Source organism: Epinephelus fuscoguttatus, linkage group LG4 (assembly GCF_011397635.1).
Source record: "Epinephelus fuscoguttatus linkage group LG4, E.fuscoguttatus.final_Chr_v1".
In the NCBI taxonomy this organism is placed as follows: Eukaryota; Metazoa; Chordata; class Actinopteri; order Perciformes; family Serranidae; genus Epinephelus; species Epinephelus fuscoguttatus.
This window is the reverse complement of record NC_064755.1, coordinates 20969758-20993888: the sequence shown is the minus strand read 5'-3', so window position 1 is coordinate 20993888 and position 24131 is coordinate 20969758. Positions and strand designations below refer to the sequence as shown.

Below are 24131 nucleotides of genomic sequence, written 5' to 3'. Positions count from 1 at the left end.
AAGTGTCTTAGTAATTGTAAAAAAGAGCTCCTGAGGGATAGGAAACCAAAGATGCAGGAAACACATATGTGGAGACACACAGCCCGAGCCTCACATTGATTTGTGTTCATGACAAATGATGAACCTGCAGAAGAGAACCTCACAGATGCACCAGCGCAGTTTCCTACGACATAACTGCAGCCACATCAAATAATATTGACGTAATATTTAATTACTGTAATTGCACATAATATAACTTGCACACACGTCACATGTCTACTATGTTACAACCAAGCAAATCAACTGACAGACCAGTGTTGATGTGATCAACGTGCCTTAAGTCTGCACCAGGACAAGCACAATGAATTATCTAATATTTCCTCATATCAAACCATCGGGCCTGTTTGATGACATGCTCCTCGTTTCATTTGCAATAATATTTCGTGGAAGAGGGTCCATTATTCTTTGTGGTAATTCCATCAAAGTAAGGTCATCCACCAACTGGGGCAGACTGCGTCACAGGTTTGGTTAAAAGGTCAAAACAACAGAGTCTTAAAGGTTAACGTCCTGCAGCAACAGAATAACAGTGCAACCCCTTTTCCCTTTGTCCTCTTTTTAATCGTGCTTTACCATTTTATGTCATGCCACAGCCACTCAAACTTCTCTCCACATCATTGCCTACAGCTTTTATAATGCAGGAGAATATGTTGCGTTTGTGTGGCAGCGCTTTCCATGGTCCTGAAACAAGCATATGTCTCTGTCTCCGTCTGTCCTTGTTTATTCAAATTTGCAACCCTAGCTCAAGGGATACAACGCAACTAATAGCCCTCATAACCCCTCCCTGCTGTCAGTCTGTCTTTCTGTCCCTAACACACATACACATGCACACACATGCACATATACACACACACACACACTGGTTCTTGTCAGAGGAGGGGCAGCATCAATGTTGGATTACCTTCTGCTTCTCTCTCTGCTCCAGTGAGTCGACAGAGGTGAAGGTAACATGGACCAAACTAAAACAGCTCATCCGTGTCATTTCCAGCAGACAAGGTAAGATAACCTTTCTCTGTGGGTTTGTACCAAACTGCTGCAGGCAAGAACACTAACTTAGAAAATACCCTAATTTATGGAGCAGATACTTGAACAGATTACAATATCTTTAAACAGAGATATATGAAGCAAATTTCAGCACCTATGAAGCCAAAAAATCTTTTTCTTTTATCTGCTTCCTGATGCTGTAAAGTGGTAAAAGCTTGATTTAAACAATCCTAAATCAAATAAGACAAATATTACAAAATGATGCTTTTTAGAGATATGAAGCAACATTATTGGCACATTAAATTGCAATATTGATTAAAATGTCATTACGAACTGACAGACAAAAGGAAAATTCCAGGAATATAATCTGATACGTTAGCCTATATATTGACTGAAATTTTACCCTCCACATGCAGTTTCAGCTTCCTGAGGAGGCTTCTGATAATAATGTAGAGTAGGACTGGGTTTTATTGTTCCCCTGCGGCTGTTTTAGAAATGTTTATCTTCATTTCTGTGCTGAGCTAAAAGGTTTTAATCAGCCGCCAGCATCAGATCCAGACTCTGGATTCCCCGGTCTCCCTGCTCCTGAGGAATCCCCCTGGTTTCACTACAATATGTTTGTGTTTAAGAGGGAAATTAGATTTCGGAGCGCTCCTCCCCAAAACTGTAAGCCTGCAAGATGAAATCATTTTTTAAAAAGTCTTTTATTAAATCATTAACTCTCCTACTCCTGTCCCCTGAGAGGGACTCCCTCAGTCACCTCTCTCTTTTTTTTAAATACAGTTTTTAAAAATGATTTTCATCTACTCCGTCCTTTGTGTGTTGTCTCCTCTGCACGTTATCATTTCAGATTTATTTTCTAGTCCTTGCCACCCTGGTCACTCTGTTTTTTTCTCCCCTCTACACTTTTTTTTCATTCTGGCTCAGTTGCAGCACTGCCTTGAACATTAAGTGGTTTTCTCTTCTCTCTGTTACACTGCTGTGCGAGGCCAAAGCTCAGCTTGATGTGAAATTTCCCACTCTTCAGATTCAGGACACACTTCTCTGAAAGAACAACAAACCTGCTTACAGTAATGAGTGCAATAACACCAGGAACCTTTGCTTTAAAAATAAAAAACAACTTCAAATCTGTCAGATGTTGCTTTTACAAATTAAACAGTGTTTAAACCTCAAACAATGCCTGAAACTAAGTGTATGTGCTGCACTTTTCTAGGTCATTTCATCTCATATGCATGCATATTGTGTATTTCTATGCTTTGCAAATGCTGGTTGAGTTGAAATCCCATCTGTACAAACATCCAGAATGATGTCACATATTTCCCGTCAGAAGCATATTTGTCCTGAAAACATATAAAATACATTTATGAGATAGAAATCCCTTTTACGCTGAAATAATAAAACACAAGACTTTGATCCCTGCAGTCGTTAAATGCTGCTTGTGATGAAACTGTGTGCTCTGTGCAACGTCAACTTGTCTCTGCAAACAAGCCCCTTGATTCACCATCTCATCTGCACGTAACTACCCACTCTGCAGCACACTGTCGTGTCGTTCATGATATCAAAGACAGTACAGACTTTTTAAAGCCGAGCCCACCCTGCCAGATGAGTATATCCTAGGAGCATATTACCGGTACAGCTGTTGCAGGCAGCATCTGCTGGATCTAATTACTCTGTTTCTGTGCCTGTCAGAGAAATACTGTTTGCCTCTGTGACTCTCTCCAGTAGCCCTGGATCACAATTAAGGAGGTCCAGTAATGTAGGTCTTATTAGTGTGAATGAAGGGAAGAAGTGAGGACAGGCTTGTGAGCAGGTAGTCATCTCCAGCTCTGTTACTAACCAATTCCACATCACATAGAAACATCTTCACACAAGCTTATTAGATAGCTTGTTACTATAGGTGGTGTAAATTTACTCAGCAAACTGGTGAGGCAAGGCACATTTAAAGACCCCAAATCAGTATCAGACTATTATTAATATTCAGTTTCACTGGGAAAAACATCGCAGCACAGTAGCAAAAGACCAAGCCCCAAGGAAGTGTGCAGGATTTTAAGCTAATTTTCGTGGTGGCCAAACGGTGGAATTACAATGCCAGGGTTTGTCACATGATGCCATTGGGCCCTAAAATACCCCTTTTCATAGACTTACATTGTGAAACGTCTGTAATTCAGTGGATACTTCCTTTTTTGAACATCACAACCCAGCAAAATGATTCATTTCACTATTAGGGTTTGATCCACTTGGTTCAATAACATTTTAAATGTCTAGAAGAACTGCAAGATCAATTAATTTCATCCCTATTTTAGTGAGTGAATGGCTTCAGTGGAAATTAGCCACTCAGCTCACTAAAGTCTGTAACACGCTTGCTTTATGGGCCCCAAAATGCCAAGGATCTGGGGAAGGGCTGAACTTTTTTGGCTCCATGCACCAATGAGCAACTTTCATGAGAATAAACAGAGCCCTGCCTCGAACACTGTATCCAGTTCTCTTAATATATCCATACTAAAAATTTTCTAACTTCTGTTTCATGGGGACTTTATGGCTGATTCAGAGTGCTCTTCATAAGACATAAAGGCAGATGTAAAACAAACACAAAGCTGCATAAAATAAAATGTCATATATTAAAAAAACACATAAATATGATTCAAAAGGATTAAAACAAAGTACTATAGATTATAATAAGCTAAAATAGAATGAAACGGATTAAACAGTAGAATCAAAGTGTGATGCTCAGCTGTCACAGAAAACCTCCTTAAAGGTTAGTAGTTTGAGACAAGTAGGAAAATGTAGTGAGGGTTACCTCATAATTAGCTGTGACTGCAACTTCACTGTGTAGGTTCGTTCTCACTACTCTTATAATGCCGATTTCAGCCACAGCAGGCAACTGTTTTTCAGCGAAAAAGAAGCCTCTAAGGGGCGTCAGTGGCTTAGTGGTAGAGCAGGTGCCTCATGTACAAGGCTATTGACGCAGCGGCCCGGATTCGAGTCCAACCTGTGGCCCTTTGTTGCATGTCTCTCCCTCTCTCTCTCCCCCTTTCACACTTAACTGTCCTGTCCCTTAAAGGCAAAAAATGCCCAAAAATATCTAAAAAAAAAAAGAAACCTCTAAAAACCCACTGCATGGGCACAGTTAGGGTGAACATAGTGGAATGTTTAGCAGCTAATAGACATATATACATATATATTTTTTTCTTCAGATGGTGCTTGAGACAAAAACAGAGCTAAGTGAGTGTGATTATTTGACTTTTATTCACCAGGTAGCCAGAGCACGACTCCAAATGCTCAATATCTGCTCGCTGTATAAATAAGCAGCAGTTGGTGATGATATGTCAGCTTATTTCCCCTGTCCCAAAGTGGCCAAAAATGTCAGTCAGAATGCCACAAAAGCTAAGCAATGTACTGCTGTGGAGGGGGTTAAGCAGCAAAACATATTTCAGCCACTTAAATAATCAACATCAGTTTAAGCCTACACTATCTTTAGAATATTTGTCCCTTTACCTTTGTAACCTTGCCGTCAGTAAGCCCTTACAGGCAGAGAACTGAAGCCATGTTAAGTGCTTTCTTTAAAGCTACAAGACTACTTTGACAAACTCAATGATTTTACCTCACAGAACACAAGCACTGCTGGTCTGCTGCCAGGGAGTTGCTGGCAGCAGACCAGCAACTCTATTGTTCAGCAAGCTAAAATTGTTTTTGTCAAAGGAGTCTGGTGATTTTGATCAAAACATAGATAGATACAATGGCTTCAATTTCCCTTCAGAAATGGCTGTATGATGGCAAGGATAAGCACTTCATAAAACCTCACTTCAATAAATCCGATTTTGATAGGACCTTTGACAAGACATAGACACGTCTTTCCCACTGCTTAGGAGGACACTGCATTGACTCACATCAGTTCCCTTGTAACCTACCTTACGTCAGCTACATGCCTTCCTGCAACCCTAAACCTAACCTGAGGCAGAAACCAAATCCTAACCCTAAAAAAGTGTTGCCAACTCTTTTACAATGAAAGTAGCTGGCACCAGCTCCAAAAGTCACTAAAGTTGCCAGGTGATATCGTTTACTCATTTTCACATTGTCGATGTCATCACATATTGATAGAAGCATTAAACCTGAAAGCTATAGCCTTAATACTATAGTGCACCACTTTCTCACACTTTAAATCCAGAGAGCAAGAGTGTCAAAAATGGTATGTCCTCTCCTCCCGCCTGTCCCACACCTACTGCACGACACAAGAGGAGAGAAGGGGAGGTACCCTGTGCTGAAGGCAGAAGTGCTGTGGACTGTGATCACTCTGAGCAGCTTTACCTGATACTTTACCTTATGGGGACCTGTGTTTTATCCCATAATGATAGGCGAGTCCTTTTAATGCGACCATGTGAACCAAATATGGTTTGACCCCACAGCATGATTAAAGGAGCTCTATACAATATTCAGATTGTATCTATGATTCAGAGGTTGTCTGTACATGGCTCTCAACATGGAGGTGGCTGAGCCAGCAGCTAGCAGCTAATAGTGCTAATAACGGCAACAGTGCCTAGACAACTAATGGTGTTAACCTGGGGCATAACCAGAGGGTGTATGCTATGTGTCCGCAATGATGCCATCCCGATATCAGCAGTAACCGACATTAGCTAGTCAGCTGAATAGTGCACTAACATGCAATTGTGGCTGGACCGTCTACCACACCAAACCACAGAGAAACTGGGTTTGGGTGCCGTACACATGTCATGTTTTTAACCGCTTGGAAAACCCAAGGTCAGGCGCTGAGTGCATCTCTTGTGCTTTTTCTGTGCCAGCTTTCAAGAGCACGGCTTCAGGTTGCATCTGAGGTTGCTAAGCAATCTAAACAAGCACCATATCATAGCCTGTCTACCTGAAATCCATATTTTAGAGCTGATTTTTTTCCAGGCGCTGTTTGTGTGTAGGCCTGTTGTCAGAAGGACAGATGTAAAGCTCTGGTAGCCCTGCACTAAAATGATCAACTTCCCCTTCATATTTATTCATATATATATCATTCTGACATTTATGGAAGACAACAAAGATGTATGTCAGCTGTGACTGGTTGTTCCTTTTCACATGACAGGTGGTGCACGCTGCTGCGTTCCAAAAGTTGAACTCAGTTTATCTCAGGGTGCAGCCATTACACCCTGAAAAACAGGCGCTCGGGAAGGTTCTATATTGAATTCAATGAATCAAAGGGCACAGAAATTACGGCATGTGTACAGCCCCTTACATCACACACAAACATAGCATGACTTTATTCTCTGCTCAGGACGCCATTACTCCACGATGTTTTCACATAGCAAATAGTGGTTTGCTGCTATGTTAGTGCCCTTAATATCACACAGAGCTCCTTTAATCAAAGTCCAAACACATACCCTAACCCTAATACTAATTTTAACCTAACTCCACTTCTTATATAAACACATATTTAACTCATTAACTCACTTAACTCACTATGAGACCAAAACATCCTCACAGCTCAAACCTAATAGTCACAGGCTGTCAAAACAAGGTCCTGAGAATTGCAGCTAAACTAAACACACACACAGACAGACACAGACACACACACAGACACACACAGATACACTTATACACACAGACACCAGCTCTTTCTCATCTGTGACAGAAAAGGCCCAGAATGGGTCTTTGATGAGTAAGTGATAGAGTTAGAGATGCTGTAATGAAGTTTCATCTGGCTGTAAGAGCAGGAAGGAAACATCTCTCAGGTACAGTATGATGTTATCGTGTGGCCTAATGGAGTCACTTACAGGGTTTTAGCAGTATGCAACAACCTTCACAGTCTCACCTAAGTGTCTTTACATTGATTTTCTGATCAGAATACATCAGTTAATCACATTGCTATGCTGTGTATGTTGTAGGTCTATTCCTGATGTTTTTGTTTTCTAGTAACCATGATGATACTTTGTCTTAATTGTGGTATATTGCTGTCTGTTTGCTTGCTTAGGGCCATTTTGAATACATAGCCTACTTTAAATACAAGAGAGCAAGTATCCCCATATGCACATCATATATTGTTTAGTAGATGTTTTTATCCAAAGCACGATAAGTGCCTGGGTTTTTAGTGTAGGCAGTGGAAATGTGTCTCACTGAAACAGTCTCTTGTAACTCACAGACTCTGCCCCATCTTGACCTTAAAACCCTGACTGTGAATGGGGTTTATTTGGACATCTGTCTCAAAGAGCAAACTTGTAAGCACACGTAGACACTTCTCAAATGAAAATCCAATTTTTAGACCAGGCAGTACCTATGGCATAACAAGGAGCAGAGATGCTGTTAGGAGATTACTCCTCTAAGCCTGCAGGATCAAGATCACAGCTTGACATTTTTGAATGGGCTCTCACGTGCAGATTAGATACTCTCAAAGGGCAATGTGTGATTTTCAAGGCCAAACAGGAAATTCAAATTAACTCTCTCGAGGTGTAGGTGGCCTTGTTACATGATCCTGTTCAACCTGTCAGGTCAGATTTGATCAGAGTTAAGACTTCCAGGTCACTCAAGATTAGCAAAGAACAACCCCATCGCCAGAAAAATACAAACCATGGATATGCAACACGTGTCTGAAAACTGTGCATATGTCAAATATGCACATTATTATGTGGTAGATATGTTAAAATTGTATGCTTCAACAACGCCGTGGCTAATGTGTGGGTAGGTTTAGGAAGAAATACCACTTGGCTATGGTGAGGAAAAGTTGGGAAATGCAGCCATGTCTCGTTAAAAAAAACCCAACCATTTTTCAGGCCACTATCCCGGCAGCTGAAGCGCAATGTCTATGTTAAAAACAGACTCTTTTCATGCCCAATAAACTGCTGAAAAAAACAGCAATGGGTCACCACAAAACATCCAGCTTAAAGAGCCCCTGGAAACGCAGCAGTGACTCACTGAGTTACAGCCAGGTTAGTTGTATGCTGGTCGTGAGCAGTGGTCTGCAGCTCGTCAGGCACCTCGCCTTGCTGTCACGCCATCCACCATGCCCTCTACCTCCAAATGACAAAGCCAGCTTATATATTATCTCACTCTAGAAACATTGGTATGATACATATTAAAAATAAAAATGTAGCATATTCATGGTTCAATGCCAACATTTCCTCTGGCAACTGGGCTGGCAAAGAAACCATTCATATGAATATAGAAATACCTCAAACCAGATATCAGAAACAAAAATGGTTTAAAAAATCCCCTTATCTAAGTGTCATTTAATACCATGTAGGGCCGCTGGCATACTGTTCAAAATAAACAGAGTATGGCCCACTACACAATATTGGCTAATCAAGCAAGATCACTTGCCATTTTTTTGTGTTCGCCTCACACTGGCAGGACTATGATACAGTTTGTAGACTTGCACCAAGAAGAAACTACGCAGACAGAGCTGATGTGTTGTTTTAAACAGACGATAAATAAGGAAAACGGACGATTAGCTAATAGCAGACATTTTCTGTTAGGTAGCAGACATGGCCACAGCAAAGAAGCATTGCTGCTTCCAGGATCGGTGGAAATATGAGTACTTTTTGATGAAAGATGACTTGCATTTGTCTCATTTGTATGGGACTTTTTAATAACCCATAATTTGGCCCTCATTCAGAAAGATTGGACACCCCTAATATAGGTCAAAACACATCTACAAGTACCACAGCAGCTGATTTAACATTGTAGGATAACACCCACTGTCCAGACTCCAATCCTTCTAATGTGTTGTTCCTGATAGGAGTAAGTGGGACCTGCTGTATTTTCTAAACACAGCTGCTACAGCATTTATTTGCTCACCTGTCCATCGTCCACACCTGCACCAAGCCAGGAGCTCAAAAACACTCAAACACCTGCAAACTGTTGACTGAAAGTTAGGCATGATTTTGCATCTGTAGCAGTGCAGACAGAAAAAAGCAAACACAACAGGAACAAGCTGGCATCACAAAAAAGGCCGAAATAGTAGCAAAGAGGCTGATCACTCCACAATGTTTGTGTTTATCAGGTGTTGTACAGACATGATTGGAGCCTGAAGCATCTGTGAGCAGGATATCCAAAACCAGACAGAATGGAGACTCTGAATTTCTCCCACGCCACCAACATCAGCAGTGGCGATAACACCAGCCTCTTCTCTGGGAGCCCGTACTCGACAGTGGAGATTGTACTCATCATCCTGGTGGCTGGATCTCTGAGTCTGATCACCGTCATCGGAAACATCCTGGTCATGCTCTCTATAAAGGTTTGGGTTTTCTTATTTTGATCATTTCAGATAGAGGGACACATTGGAAAATACACTCAAACGTAGAGATAAGAAAACAGCATGTGCACCTGTGTGTAGAGTGGTAATCTAATTGAAATGAGACAACACATATCACCTCGCACCAAAAAAGATTAGCATCTGACAGCCTGCTCCGTGTTGTGTCTCTAAAGGTAAACAGGAACCTGCAGACTGTCAACAACTACTTCCTGTTCAGCCTGGCCTGTGCAGACCTCATTATTGGCGTCTGCTCCATGAACCTCTACACTGTCTACATTGTGATTGGCTACTGGCCCCTGGGAGCGGTGGTCTGTGACCTGTGGTTGGCTGTCGATTATGTTGTCAGCAACGCCTCAGTCATGAACCTGCTCATCATTAGTTTTGACCGTTACTTCTGTGTCACCAAACCTCTCAGCTACCCAGCACGCCGCAGCACCAAGATGGCGGGTCTGATGATCGCTGCAGCCTGGGTGTTGTCCTTCATCCTGTGGGCTCCAGCCATTTTGTTCTGGCAGTTCATTGTTGGTGGGAGAACCGTGCCGCCAGGTGAGTGCTACATCCAGTTCTTCTCAAACCCCGCGGTGACATTTGGGACAGCCATAGCAGCTTTTTACCTGCCAGTGGCCATCATGATCCACCTCTACTGGCGCATCTCCAAGGCCAGCCGCAGCCGCATGAGAAAGGACAGCAGGAAGACCTCAGGTACCAGTCTGGGAGAAGGCCCCTCTCACAGCCAGGACGATGGATGTGAGAGCCAGAACAACTGCACCACAGCAAAAGAGGCCAAGGTGGAGGCTGGAGATGGGAAGGAGAAGGAAATGTTGCAGCAGCAGAACGGAAACGGGCCATGTCAGGAAGAAAGGACTGAGCTGGTGGACTCCACAGCAGACAGCATCCAGGCGTCAACATCTAAGGATGCTGCGGTCCCTGCATCATCACAGAAAGGCTCAGATGGTGGGAATAAAACAAGTCAAACACAGCCACCTTCTCCAGGAAACTCAGCCGCTGACAGACAAAGTCTGGCCACAAGGACGCTGTTCAAGGTAAATTTGATTACTTAGGAAAAGCTCGTACTGTATGGTTCAGATAGCTAAAAAAAAACCACAAATTAGCAATCACAGATTTGACCAGATTTACAGCTAGAACTGCTGTAAGGTTTTGTACAGACATCCATTGTCCCTTGAGGATGAAGCCTATCTGTATCTGTTCAACCAACTAAATTATTTGTATCATTATGGGTGGGGGCCAACCAAAAGTTGTTAATTTAAGCCAGACACTGATGTGAGTTGATCAGAAGTTGCGATAGACTTGCCATATTATTTATTAGAAAACTATTCACAACAATGTCAGTATTGAGCTTTAGATACACAGCTTCATTACGAGTAACGAGTATGGATATTGACACATTTTACCCGAACACACTCGGATACTCGAACTCATAAAGAGTGCATTATCCGTACCACACATTCATGTCATCAAAGTATCTGGCTCAACTCTACTAATGACTTCAGTGATCCCCTGACCCTCTCGCACCACCACGAGGTTTACATTTGTGCTTTTTAGTGAAATGTCTCGACAAATATTGGGTGGATTGCCATAATATTTGATTCAGACATTCATGTTCCTATTAGCATGTTCTCCCCGTGTCAGCATGGGTTTTCTCCGGGTACTCAGGTTTCCTCCCACAAACCAAAGACACACAGGTTAACTGGTGACTCTAAATTGTCCATGTGAATGGTTGTCTGTCTCTATGTGTTAGCCCTGTCATAGAATGAATGAATGAATGAATGTTCCTGTTGTTGAGTTTGATCATTGAACTGTTTTTTTTTTTTTTTCGTTTTTTTTTTTTTTTCATTTTTGTGTCCCTGCAACACATTCTCACTCCGACCTCAGAGGTTTGTTCATGGACAACACACAAGGCACCCTTCGTGCGTTGGTTGTTGACGTTCTGGGACACCATGTCAAGTTCAGCCTGTTACATGCGTTGTCTTCTTTCAAAATAAATGTACTACGTCAGCACAACAACCTGAATTGGTGATTTTTTTCTCCAACAACTAATGCACGTGGTTGGGTTTAGGCAACAAAAACACATGGTGAGGTTTAGGAGATAAGAACAGGGTTTGGCTTTATAGTCTTACGGGACACAAACACCACTCTCCTGGGTGAAAGTCGGTGGTTGTTGGACCCATCCACCACCTCTCCCACTGGCCCTACTTGGACTTTCGCCACCTTAACTTTTGTTCTTGTCCCGCCACGTTTCCCCCTTACGCTGCCAAGTGCTGTTAAACTATAATGGCAACCGGCCAGGTATCATGCCAGCTTTAAAGGACGACTTTTTTCGTCAGTGTCTGCTGCTGCTAGCAGCTACTGCTCACCGCTGTTATTATGTGTGTTGTGCTAACGTTAGCCACTGTTAGCTGCTGAACATAAGGCTATCACCACTTGGCAGCTTTTTTGGCTTGGGGCCAGTTTGTTTTGCTCTTCGGGGCGAGCTGCCAAAATTCTATTCATAGCTTGTTTCACTGCCCCCAAATTGCCCCCCAAAATCAACTAGTTTTACTTTAAAAACTTTAAACTTAAAAATGTTTTCCTCTTCTGCTCCGATTTTTCCAGGTGACAAAGCAGACTGCTGTGGCAAAGTGGAAAAGGAAGGGCATTTCTTCCAGGGAGAAAAAGGTGACGCGCACCATCATGGCCATCCTGGTTGCTTTTGTCGTCACGTGGACACCGTACAACGTGATGGTCCTGATCAACACCTTTTGTTCCATCTGCATCCCAAATTCCCTCTGGACCATCGGCTACTGGCTCTGCTACATCAACAGCACCATCAACCCGGCCTGCTATGCCCTCTGCAACGTCACCTTCAAAAACACCTTCAAGCACCTGCTCCTGTGCCAGTACAAGAACATACGTACAGCACGATGAGGGCAAACACACTGACTCATGTTTGTGATGGAGTCAAAATAATGTGATAAATCTTGTAAATTAATGTACATGCCACAAATACTTGAGTGAACATATTGTTAAAATATAGACTAGGTGTGTATTCAGTAGATCTTATTCAAACTGCAAGGAAACTGCTTTACATTTAAAATGTACCACACACTTAACTTTTAATGTTTTTAAAACACATGCCATTGTATCATAAAGACAATGCATTTTGGTGGGAATGTGGTTAATTGTGAAAATGTACATTTGACTGAGTGTCAGTTGGGGTTTTATTTTGACAGGATGTTTTCCTCTTTGCTCCTCTTACACAAGCTTGTGCAGTATGTTGTTTGATAGGCGACTGTTTTTTTTTACCCTGACAGTAAAACTGTGGTTAATGTGATGGTTCTGTGACAAAAAAGTGATTTCTAAGTCTGGTAAAAGAAGAAGATAACATACTCTAGAAATATACAATGTATCATTGACATAAAAAATATTTAGGCAGACATGGAGCTGTGAAACTAAAAATAATAAAATAAAGGAGTATTAGCAGATGTAAACTGATGAGCCCAAATGTGACATTTGTCCATATCTTCCCCTCTGTCATGTTATTAATACATGCTTTCCACAAATAAAAGAGATAATCACAGAAAGTTTAGTGTCAGTTTTCTTTATCAGAACCTCATATGTGCTCAGAAATTAAATGGGTTAGAAGAGTAAATGCACAGAGCCTGATTTATTGGCTCCACCATCACATCAGGCTTTCACTGGGCATCACAGCTTTTGCCCAATCTCTGCTAGACTGCTGCCTGACAGGAGGAATTATACACGCCACAACAAAAAAAAAGCACCATATAGTGCAGTTGTGCACACTGGAGGAAACAAGGGAAACCCTGAGAACAGAGCAGTACGTCTGAAAAACGGAGCTGCAGTTCAGTTACAGTACAAAATCTTAATCTAACACAGCTGAACTGAAGATGGCTGACAAATGCATGACTGAGCACAGCCAACAGTCTAAAACAGCACAGCACCTACAGTATGTAAGGACTGCAGGCATACAGGGAGGTTCAGTAGCGTACAGAAGTTAGGACGGGCTTTTTTGATGGGGAACTAAAGCCGTTCTCTCAAAGCTACCAGACTCCTTTGCCAAAAAAAGTAATTCTACTTTGCAGATCATGAGAGTCACAGGTCTATGCTGAGTTAACATGTAATGCAGTGGCATAAGGTAGTTATGATTGGCACTAGTGTACGCTACCATGTACATATCATTATGTTACATAATCAGAGACTTGACATTTGATAAAATCGACACACATATTACCCATGAATCATCATTGCATATCTGTATATGACAAAAAATACCAAAGAAAATAAGAAATTATCAATTTAATTTAATCTAACAATTTTAATAGCCTAGTTGATTTACAGGTATAGAATAAGCATATAATTTAGTTATAGATGTTATTGCCTGTTTTATAGAGAAAAATAAACATGATGGAAATGGGTTTGTCTTTTATAAGGGCATATAGAGCAAATGGCACTGTTTTTAAAACAAAGACAGTTTCTCTTTGAACACAGGCAGATTTTCAAGGTGACAGTTAATCAGCACGGGCCCATTCTCCACCCAAGACATTATTGGAGAGCCCACTCTCTCCATGGGTCCCCACCTCACGGCCTCAGTGATGTAAGGTAAAGCTGAGAAAATATTCTGAATAGAGTATACACTTAAACTTATATTTTAGGTGGGACTTTTTTGAGGTGGGTTAAATATGTTTTGCCGCAGCCCCTGTCCACAGCAGTATATTGCTCAGCTTCTGTGCCCATAAATTTGGTTCATCAACGATGCTAGCGAAGCAAAACAGTACATAAAATAAGCACAGCAGAAATATCAGATATATCAGACCATCATGTTAATTTTTGTATTTAAACATTAAAATTACAGGTGAAACTGACAACAGAAATAAACAAGTTTGGCAATTTTACATATCTCCGCCATTCAAAACAACTGCTGTCTACCTGGAAGTGACACTATATGATAAAAAAGTACAAAATAAAATAAGAAAGTATTAATTTGACTGGGGGCGGCAGTAGTTTAGTCCATAGGGACTTGTGCTGGGAACCAGAAAGCTGCCATTTTAAGTCCCTGCCAGACCAAGCAGGGAGCCTGGACTGGTAGCTGGAGAGGTGCTAGTTTGCCAACAACAGAGGCAACAACAGGAGCAAGGCAACAACCCCTAACTGCTTGGGGCATCTGTCCAAGGCAGCCCCGCCACACCCAATGCATGTATAGGTACTGTTTGTGTATGTGTGTTTATTTCAGGCCTGTGAGTGTATGACAACAGAGTGAAACAAAATGAATTTCCCCTTGGGGATTAATAAATCATATTTTCTTCTTCTTACTAGATGATTTTAATAGTTTATTTATAGCTTTTATAGTTAATGTACACACACACACACACACACATACACTGAACAAAAGGAGGAGATGGCTTTGCCTTTTTCAGGGCACATATAGCGGTTTTCACCATTTTTATGTTACTATGAGTTCTTCTTTGAAAACAGGTGTATTTCTGAGATGTATTTCGGACCTCACTCACAAGAAGGGCCCCCCTGGTTTCCATGGGCCCCAGTGCAACCACATTGCCTGCAATGCCCATATGGGGAGGTTCAGATATGGTGCTACAATAGGCAGCAGAGATTTATTTTAAAAGAATCTAATACCTTTCTGTAACCATCTTTTTCTGCAAAGTGTGTCATCTTGACAGAAACAAAACAGGCGACTGATAGAAATTATAGCTTCAATCTACCCAGTTAGAAGTGTAGTACACAAAGTTTAGCTAATTGCTATTTTCCTCCATTTTGACCGACTCTACTTTTGTCTACTACCACTTTGTCTGCTACTTTTGTCTCTTTGGTAACTTTGAACCTAAACAAGAATAAAGATGCAACATAGGAAAGTGAGCATAGATTTAGTTTTCTTTAACAAACTAACCACAACACATAATTAATACTTTAAAGGGTCCCATAGTGAACACGTCACACTGGCCACTAACAGGGACACTTTATACCTCTGCTAATTTAACACCAGAGTCTGAAATTCCTGTGCTGAACAGAAGTAAGGACCAGAGAAAGATTTGGAGAGCGAGAGGAGTGGATACAGTAGTAACTCCCCCTCCTGCTGCTCCTCCCTCTGGACTGAGTGTCAGACACTTCTCCTGGTTCCTGTCAGATGCAGAGGGAATCAAACTGAAATCCTCCCACAGTCTTCACACCGAGGAAAGAAAGGACAAAAGGTGTCTGTCTCAGCTGTGGGAAAACTCCTGGGGACAGCAGTGAAACTGTTACGCCCTCTAGTGGAACAACATGAGGCTCCTGCAGCTGAAGACTCACCAGTAGAAACCTGAAAACTTTAACTATGTCCACATTTGTTAAACATTTGGGATGTATATGTAACCCTGTGAAAAAAACTTTTAAAAATATGATGTGTGTGTGATCACTTCTTATTACTGCAAACTGCACAACTGTTGAGTAGGTAGACAACCACGACACAAACATGTAATGATTCCTTAATGACTGTAAAACAACAAATCTATCTGCTGAATGTCTCTCACCAACCTTTAATCTCCTGATCCATTTCACCAAACGTAACCTAAACTAAAACTAGTTTCACTGGTGCTCAAGAGATCCCTTCCTGATGCAATTTCAGTGGCAAAAACCACAATCTTTGTTCTGTGCAACAAATTATTCAAAGGTTTATCTGAAGCTAATATGAAGCTTCAGCAAACTGAGTTAGAAAACTCGAGGTGGTGTCATCCAAAGGTAAAATCTTTTTCTTTCAACTGCAGCTCAATAGGAAAACACAAAGAGGAAATTCTTTATTCATGTTGCAATGTTCAAACAGGAACCTGACAGTTGTTTTAAGACGAGTGCTGTCCCTGAAATGTTTCATAGGTGTGGCCAGATGGCACCTCTAAAAACCTTTGGGTGACACACCAAAACCAAAATCCATGACTGAATTTCAGGAATACTGTTGTAGGCTATCTAAAATATATCACTATGAACCTTAAGGAATCACATAGTGATATACTTTAGTCTCTTATTCTAGAGATAACATTACTTGTTGTCTGATGTGCATAGACTAATACTGGTACAGTTAACATTTTCAGTTTCACAACAATCCTGTTTTAATGTGTTCATGTAAGGTGACTCATTGTTCGTAAAATAGGCTGGTTGTCCTCTTCCTTAAAAAGACAAATATGCAACTTTAATTTGAAGTAGTAGTGGGAGCAAACCTCTAGTTTCAGGGAGACCCACAGATACAAATCGAACCCATTCTCATTAGATATCTTGAGGTGAGAGTGCAAAGGACCCCCTTTGTAAACACCCACACCAGTTATTACTTCAGTCCCCTTCCCAACAAGCTATGCTGACATTCCTGGTACCAATGGATGCCTCAGGTTGTCTAGCTCAAAATGATGCAACACAACCTCCACTTATTTTTGCCTGGGGGAGGAGCCAGCATTTGAATCAACGTGGCATGGCCCCTCCCCAACTGGGGAAGCCACTGAGTCCAAGTCAGCATCAAAACAAAACAAAAAAAGAGAAGTCAATAACAAGATGGCATGGAGCTGTGGGATTAACTGTAGGCTGATTTTTTAAGCACAGTGTATATTGCCACTGGCGTAACTTAAAAAAAGGTAGTCGGCCTTTAGGCATTAAAATGAGAAGCAGAATGTGACAACCAAGAAAACCAGTGTTTTATTATTTTGATGAAAAACATGAATTAATGTACATTCAGCATTAATGTTAACTATTGATTTGAAATCAGCGACATGACATGAAGTCTAAACCAAAACTGAGACATCCACCTGAAAGCAAAGATGACTGCCTTAAAAGTTGTCTGACTAAATGACAGCAGAGGTGCCTCACTCACTCACCAGGCAGATTGTGTACCATTCTCACGGCGATGGCCTAGGTCCAAGTCTGTCCCAGGTCCCTTGGCTGCAGCTCACCCTCATCTTGCCCTTTTCACACTATCACAATAAAGTGTTTTTTTAAAAACAAAACAAAATAAAACAAAACAGCAGATTCAAGAGATGGAAACTGAATGAAACACTTTCACAGACAAGATCATCTTCTCTTCATCAAATACAAAAAGTCATCTTTTCCATTATAAATATTTCCCTGATTATGTCCATCCACCAGTGGGGCTGGAGCCTATCCCAGCTGACATTGGGTGAGACGCTGGGTACACCCTGGACAGGTCGCCAGATAGAGACAGACGATCATTCATGCTCACATGCACCTCCACGGCCAATTTAGAGTCACCGACCTGCATGTCTTTGGACTATGGAAGGAAGCTGGAGTACCCATGCTGACATGGGGAGAACATGCAAACTCCGCACAGAAGCCTGGGTTCGTACCAAGAACCCTCTTGCTGTGAGGCGACAATGCTAACCGCTGCACCACCATGCTGCCTTTTGATAAATTATTGATAAACTGATTTTTTTTTTTTTCCTTATTTGGATCCCATCAGCCTCTACAAAGTGGTTGTTGGTCTTTGTAGCTCGACACAGACAAGTCAAAATAATCAAAAATGAACAATTTCAAATGAAACGGCACTGATAAAGAGAGGAAACGCTACAGAAACCAAAAGATCTCAAACAAAGTGGAATAATTTTACAAATAAAAAGGTCATCAATGGAAACAAAAAGCAAACTGTCAAACTAACAACAAAAAAAAATAAAAATAAATGAAACACAAACAAACATATATTTTGAATAACTAGACAGCAGGAGGGCAGGTGCAGATTAACAGGTTAAATTCATCGACTTTTCCCTTTAAAAGAAATTAACCTCATAAATATGATCATCCTCTTTATCTCTAACTTCTCTGTCCCACCGTCACACAGACCCTCTGTGGTAATATCTTCACTTCATCCACACTGTTAATAAATGGAAACATCCTCTCAGTGAAAGTGTGTGTGAAGGTGTGTATGTGTGTGTTTGTATCAGGATCAGAGAATGACAGCTTTCTTCTGTCCCAGTCCAGATTCACACTGATCCGCTGGAGCTTCTTCTGCAGCTTGAGAACAGTGGGTGGATCTGGTAGTGAGCGTGCCGTGTATATACCTTTGTAGAACATTATTCTCCATAATCCAGACCATATTTCTCCCTTCCTCTGGGCAGACTCTGCAAACAGGCCCAGTGACCAGAATGTAATGTCTCCAACTTTGACTTCCCAGCTGTGAGTCCCTGAGTTAAAGCCCTCAGAGCCCAGGACAGAGGAGTACTCAGCAATCCTCTCTGGATTATCAGGAAGCTGCCGCTTCTCTCCTAGTCTCGCACTGGTCAGATCTTCAGACAGGATGAGTTCTGGATGTGCAGTGTTTGGGTCCAGAATCACAGGAATGTAAGAGACCATCTCCTTCATCTTGCTCCAGATGTTGAAGGTCAGGTTGCCCAGGTGCTTGGCCTCATTTATCAGAGCTCCCGAGAGTGGCTCTGGGTCATCTGGCAGGGGGTGCTGCTGGACTCGTTCCACTGCAGCCTTGTAGTTCTGCAGGAATGAGACATCTTCAGCTCTCAGCTCCTCCTCTGCAGCTCTGACTGTTTCTGCAAGAGCAGCTATCTCTCTGCACAGAGCCTCCAACTTTTCCTTCACTGACTGACACTTCTGCTCCTCTTCCTCCCTCAGTGCAGCCATCCTGGCCTCCTCTTCCTCTTCTAGAAACTGGTGAAGTTTCTTAAACTGCTCCTTAATCTGTCCCTCTGTGTGTCGGGCCTGGACCTTAATGTGATCTGCTGTTTGATCAAACTTTACTTTAACTTGTTCAAAAACCTTTAACTTCTTCTTTAAGGGCTCCAAAGTTTCCTTAAGTTTCTTCTTGTGCTGTTGTGCAGCCTCATCTATGGGTCTGAATCTGTGGTTAGTGTGTTTTTCTGAATCCCTGCAGATGTGACACACTGGTTCCTGATGGTCCAGACAGAAGAGTTTGAGTTTCTCAGAGTGCAGACTGCAGAGAGGCTCTGAAGCTCTCCGATCTCTCTGCTGTAAGAACTCCTCACACAGGTTCTTTAACACTAGATTTGAAGGTGGTTCATCCCTTGAAGATCTTCTCTTACAAAGTGGACACTCACGTGTTGGTTTCACTCTCCAGCAGCCCCTCAGACAGTCTTTACAGAAGCTGTGGCTACATGTCAGAACAACAGGATCCCTAAAGATATCACGGCAGACCGAACAGCAGAGATTCTCCTCTGACCTGGAAGCCATTTCGTCTCCGAGTGAAGCTGAAAATACAGCAAACAGGAAGCACAGTCAGTCATAGCTCACCCTCCCTCCTCTACCCTCACTAAAATTTACTTTCACTTTGAGTGGTGTTTTAATCAAACTTACATTCAGTGTGTGGAGTGTCAGCAGGTTGTAGGTTTCCACTTTTCTCTCCTGTAGCTTAACTCACTCAGAGGAAGTTGTTAGTTTGGTCTGAAGATGAATATGGTCATATGTTTTTTAGTCTGTTCGTGAGGAAGAATAAGGAGGAGTATCTTGATTTGTCTCAGCTGAGTCACCTGATGAGGTGGAGCTTTGTCAGACCACCTCTGCTAAATGCTGTTGCTTCACATGAAACACAGAGATAGGTTTCATTCAAATTTGGTGGGTATGTAGAATTACAACAGAGTGCAGCAGGCTGTTGCAACAGTTAGACTATGTTTTATGTTCAAAATGCAGACTGTATAAAATAATCAACATAGCTACCATGACGGTAGGTTTGTGGAGTCCCATTTTGAAGCCTCAGGTTTGGTATTTTGGCCGTTGCCATCTTGAATTTTGGAGCCAGAAATGACCACATTTGGATGAAAGGGTGGTTTTGAGTCATAGACTGTAGTGAAGCCTCACAGACAGCCTGTCACTCAGAGTGACCACACACTTCATCATGTGTAACTTTAAGCCTTAATAAAATGTAAGCAGGTGAGTCATATTAAAATAAACCCCTGCACAGTTGGCAAATTTGCAAAGCCAAGGATGGTGAAGGAATGACCCGCCCTACTCTCCCAATAACTGGTTAGTACTCGTTGCCTTTACTGGTTGGATTGGTTAGGCTTAGGCAAGATGAGTGGGACTGGTTCAGGTTAGGATGTTAAGAATGTCAGGGTCAGCCAGTCAGAGGCAGAGTAAGGCAGTGTGAGATGTTGAAATCAGCTATAGAGACCCAAACTGTCTTTTGTACCAGGCATATAAACATGTTTATATGCGCTGTAAATTGGGCATGTTAACAAAGGGGTCTATAGACCCTTTTAGGGTCAACATCACAATGACATCAGTTTGTTAGCTGGAGGCAAAACAGACTCGCCACCACAGGGCTACATAGGAGTCTAAAATGTCTTCCTCTTGTGTTATTATTGGGAGCCAGAATAGAAGGAGTCATGACTCAAAACTTAAATTTTATTACATGTCAGCCACCACTGGCAGTCAACAAAAACAAAGGCAACTATGGTTACATGCGATAAGACCAAGGACTGGACAAAGGCGATCATCAAAAATGTTCTCATGTGCAGAGCACACTTCGGGCTCTAGTTTCGCAGACTGGGCGAGGCGGGGGCGCAGCGCACCTACGCTTCGCCAACTGGGTGTGGCCAGGCGGATTTTCCAAGTTTGGCACAGCTACTCATCTTTCCCACCTCCGTCCCTCCTACCGGCGCAAGTCGGAAAGAGGGAGGATAGAAGGCGTGGAGTAGGTTTTTCACACATCACACCAATCAGATGAGCCCCTCTCCTCGCCCTTAAATGCGCCGCGCGAAGGCATAATGAGAGTTTACTCAATTCGCCATGGCAGAAGAGAGCAGCAGCGTCAGACGGCCAAACTTCTCCCAGGAGGAAACTGATGTTTTGGTCCGGGAGGTCCAAGCTCGCAGTGTCCGAATATACGGAACTGCGAGCAGACCTCCACGGGCTGATGATGCAAAGGTGGCCTGGGAGGAGGTCACCACAATTGTAAATCAATGTTTAAAGTACATAAATGAAAATTTTGCAACAGCGGTTCTACAGAAGGGGATATGCAAATCATTCCTCCTTCTTGTGGAGTATGAATGATAATAAGAATTAAACTCAAAATAATTATGAAAATGTTTGGGTAAAGATAACGGAAAACATATGACTTTGTACATCAAGATTCCTGTTTGATACTTATTCACGTCATAGATTGTTAGTATTTGTAATTTTTTAAACAGAGGTGTGGATGGAGCTAAATATGGAGAGTTAGTGACAATTCTTACAAAGGATTTTTGGAGTCTATGAATTGGTTGTAAGTAAGAAGGATAAGTGCTAGCCCAAATTAAATTGCAATAAGAGATATGGGGATAAATTAACCTGTAGTACAAGGTTAATAAAGTACTTGTTTTTAAATAGGGTTTAATCATTTTTATGATACTAAAGGACTTTGAGACCTTCTTGCACACAAATTCACAATGAATCTTAAAACGAAGTTTCTCATCAATATTGACACCTAAAAACTTTGCTGATGAAACATTAGAAAGTAAATTGTTATTAATATAAATTTTAGTTTTTTCTGGATTGTAATTCTTATTCTTGTTCTTAAAGATGATGAAATTTGATTTTTTTGACATTAAGTGATAGTTTATTTAACTTAAACCACTGAGCAAATTGAATGAGCCCAGAATTTACCTTATCAATAAGTGAGTCAGTGGTATTGTCAGTAGCAAAGAGATTGGTGTCATCAGCAAATAAGATAGGTGACAAAATACTAGATGCTTTTGGTAAATCATTAATGTATATCAAAAACAACAATGGACCCAAAATGGACCCTTGTGGTACTCCACATTTTAGAACTTTCTGCTGTGACAGTTTACCATTAAAAATGACATATTGCTCTCTGTTGTGCAAATAATTTTCAACCCATTGTAGAACCTTATATTTAAAACCATAACAAGACATTTTTGATAATACAATTTCATAATTCACAGTGTCAAAAGCTTTTGATAAGTCTAAGAAAATTCATAAAGCATATTCATTTTTCTCAAAAGCAGTTGAAATCTTTTCTCTAAGATGCAAGAGAGCCATATATGTAGAACAATTCTTTCTAAAACCATATTGATGCTCATACAAAATATTGTTGACATCCAGATGCTTCAAAATTCTGGCATATACCAACTTCTCAAGTATCTTAGAAAAGCAAGGGAGAACTGATATAGGGCAATAATTTGAAAATACAGATGGATTATTGGCTTTAAACAGTGGGATGACTTTGGCAAGTTTTAGATCTTGTGGGATAATACCAGATTCAAGTGACAAAGAAAAAATAAATGTTAAAGGAGCAATAATTGCAGGTGCAACTTTTTTGATGAAATAGGCTGTAATTTCGTCATGGCCAGCAGAGGAGTTTTTAAGATTCTTAATGATATCAAGTATTTCTGAAGGCTTTATTGGTTCAAAATTGTTTAAAGAGGGATAACCTTCATTTATAAGGAGAATCATGAACATTTTCAATATGTTTTGCAAGACGTGGTCCCACACTTATAAAGAAATCATTAAATTTATTAACAATTTGTGTTGGCTCTGTTATCATTACTGTGCCATCCTGAAATGCAGCCTGGGATGGAGTAGAGGAGTTTTTCTTGTTGAGTAGTTTTTTTAAAATATCCCATGTAGATTTTTTGCATAAAAATTATTATTAGCCACATTCACATCAGAAACTTCATATACTGTTTCCCAGGACATCTTTGCTAATATAATTGAGAAGTTGTTAATGTTATTTTCATTTAATTTTCTAAAACAAGTTCTCTTTGATTTATTTACATGCTGTTTGTTGAGTATGGAAGAGAACTGAAAAACAGGAGGATGATCAGAAATATCTCTTTAAAGGATACCAGATTTTATGACATCAGTCAGCGCATTAGTAGAAATATTGTCTATCAGTGTAGAGGATTGGCTAGTTATTCTTGTGGGCTTGCAGATAAGGGGATAAAAATAATTTGAAGACACTATATTTGTAAGGTAATCAATGTGCTGTTTGTTCTTGTTTAAGAGATCAACATTGAAGTCACCTAATAAATAGCACAGTTTACCCTCTTTATCAACAAGTTCCAAGATATCTAGAAGACATTCTTTAAAGTTGTTGATATCTGTATTAGGAGGACGATATATACATCCTACAATCAATTTTCTTTTCTCAGATTGCACCCCAAGAAAAACACATTCAGTATTACATCCATGAAACTTCATTTCAAGGTCAGATCTCTGTTTGAATTCATGCTCCTTTTGAACATAGAGAGAGACTCCTCCACCTCTACTTCCTCGACATCGGTGAATGGTTGTGTAACCATCAAATTTAAATAGTGAATGTATTTCATCATTAAGCCAAGTTTCGGTCAATGCAGTTATTGAGAAAATGTGGTTCAGTGATGAAAGATAATGGTAAAAATTATCATAGTTTTTTGGGTGACTTCTTATGTTCAGATGGAGAGAAGAAAAAGTGTTAGACTCTTTACAAGATGCAATGAAAGAGTTAAACTGGTTTACAGAAAAACTACATGTAGAAGGATCATAAGTATTAGACTGTTTCCTGTCATATGTGTTAGCATGTGTTGGTGCATATTCTGATGAAAAGAATTAATCAGGATTAAAGCTTTCTTGCCAAACGTAGATGAGATGATTGATACCAATATGAAGCCCTTGTTGGTTGCTTATGCTGTTGAAGTATGTAAGACAGTTAAAAACTATGTCAATTGCATACTTACATTCTTTGGTTTCTTATTTTACATTTATGTTATTAATCATCTGCTGTGCATTGACTAATACCAGGACAGTTAATATTTTGGGGGCACAGTGGAGGGACCATCAACTAAATCATATCAAACCTAAAACCTTTCTGTAATGAATTTAATCTGAAAACTATTCCAGTTTATTTGAGACACTGGGACAT

General features: G+C 40.9%; 2 protein-coding genes across 2 annotated transcripts; one reads left to right on the top strand and one right to left on the bottom strand.

Annotated features, from left to right (window-relative positions):
- The first annotated feature begins 969 nt into the window (after window positions 1-969).
- Window positions 970-12767, top strand: LOC125887449 (muscarinic acetylcholine receptor M2-like). The gene is made up of 4 exons (XM_049574259.1): window positions 970-1032; window positions 9014-9247; window positions 9439-10308; window positions 11879-12767. Exons 2-4 carry the CDS (start codon window positions 9077-9079, stop codon window positions 12188-12190), a joined length of 1353 nt encoding a protein of 450 aa, XP_049430216.1. The 5' UTR covers window positions 970-1032; window positions 9014-9076; the 3' UTR covers window positions 12191-12767.
- Window positions 12768-16928: 4161 nt separating this feature from the next.
- Window positions 16929-19725, bottom strand: LOC125887407 (nuclear factor 7, brain-like). Its single transcript, XM_049574181.1, has 2 exons — window positions 19589-19725; window positions 16929-19482 (listed from the first exon to the last, which is right to left on the bottom strand). The coding sequence occupies exon 2, from the start codon at window positions 19463-19465 to the stop codon at window positions 18077-18079; it is 1389 nt and encodes a 462-aa protein (XP_049430138.1). The 5' UTR covers window positions 19466-19482; window positions 19589-19725; the 3' UTR covers window positions 16929-18076.
- Window positions 19726-24131: the final 4406 nt, after the last annotated feature.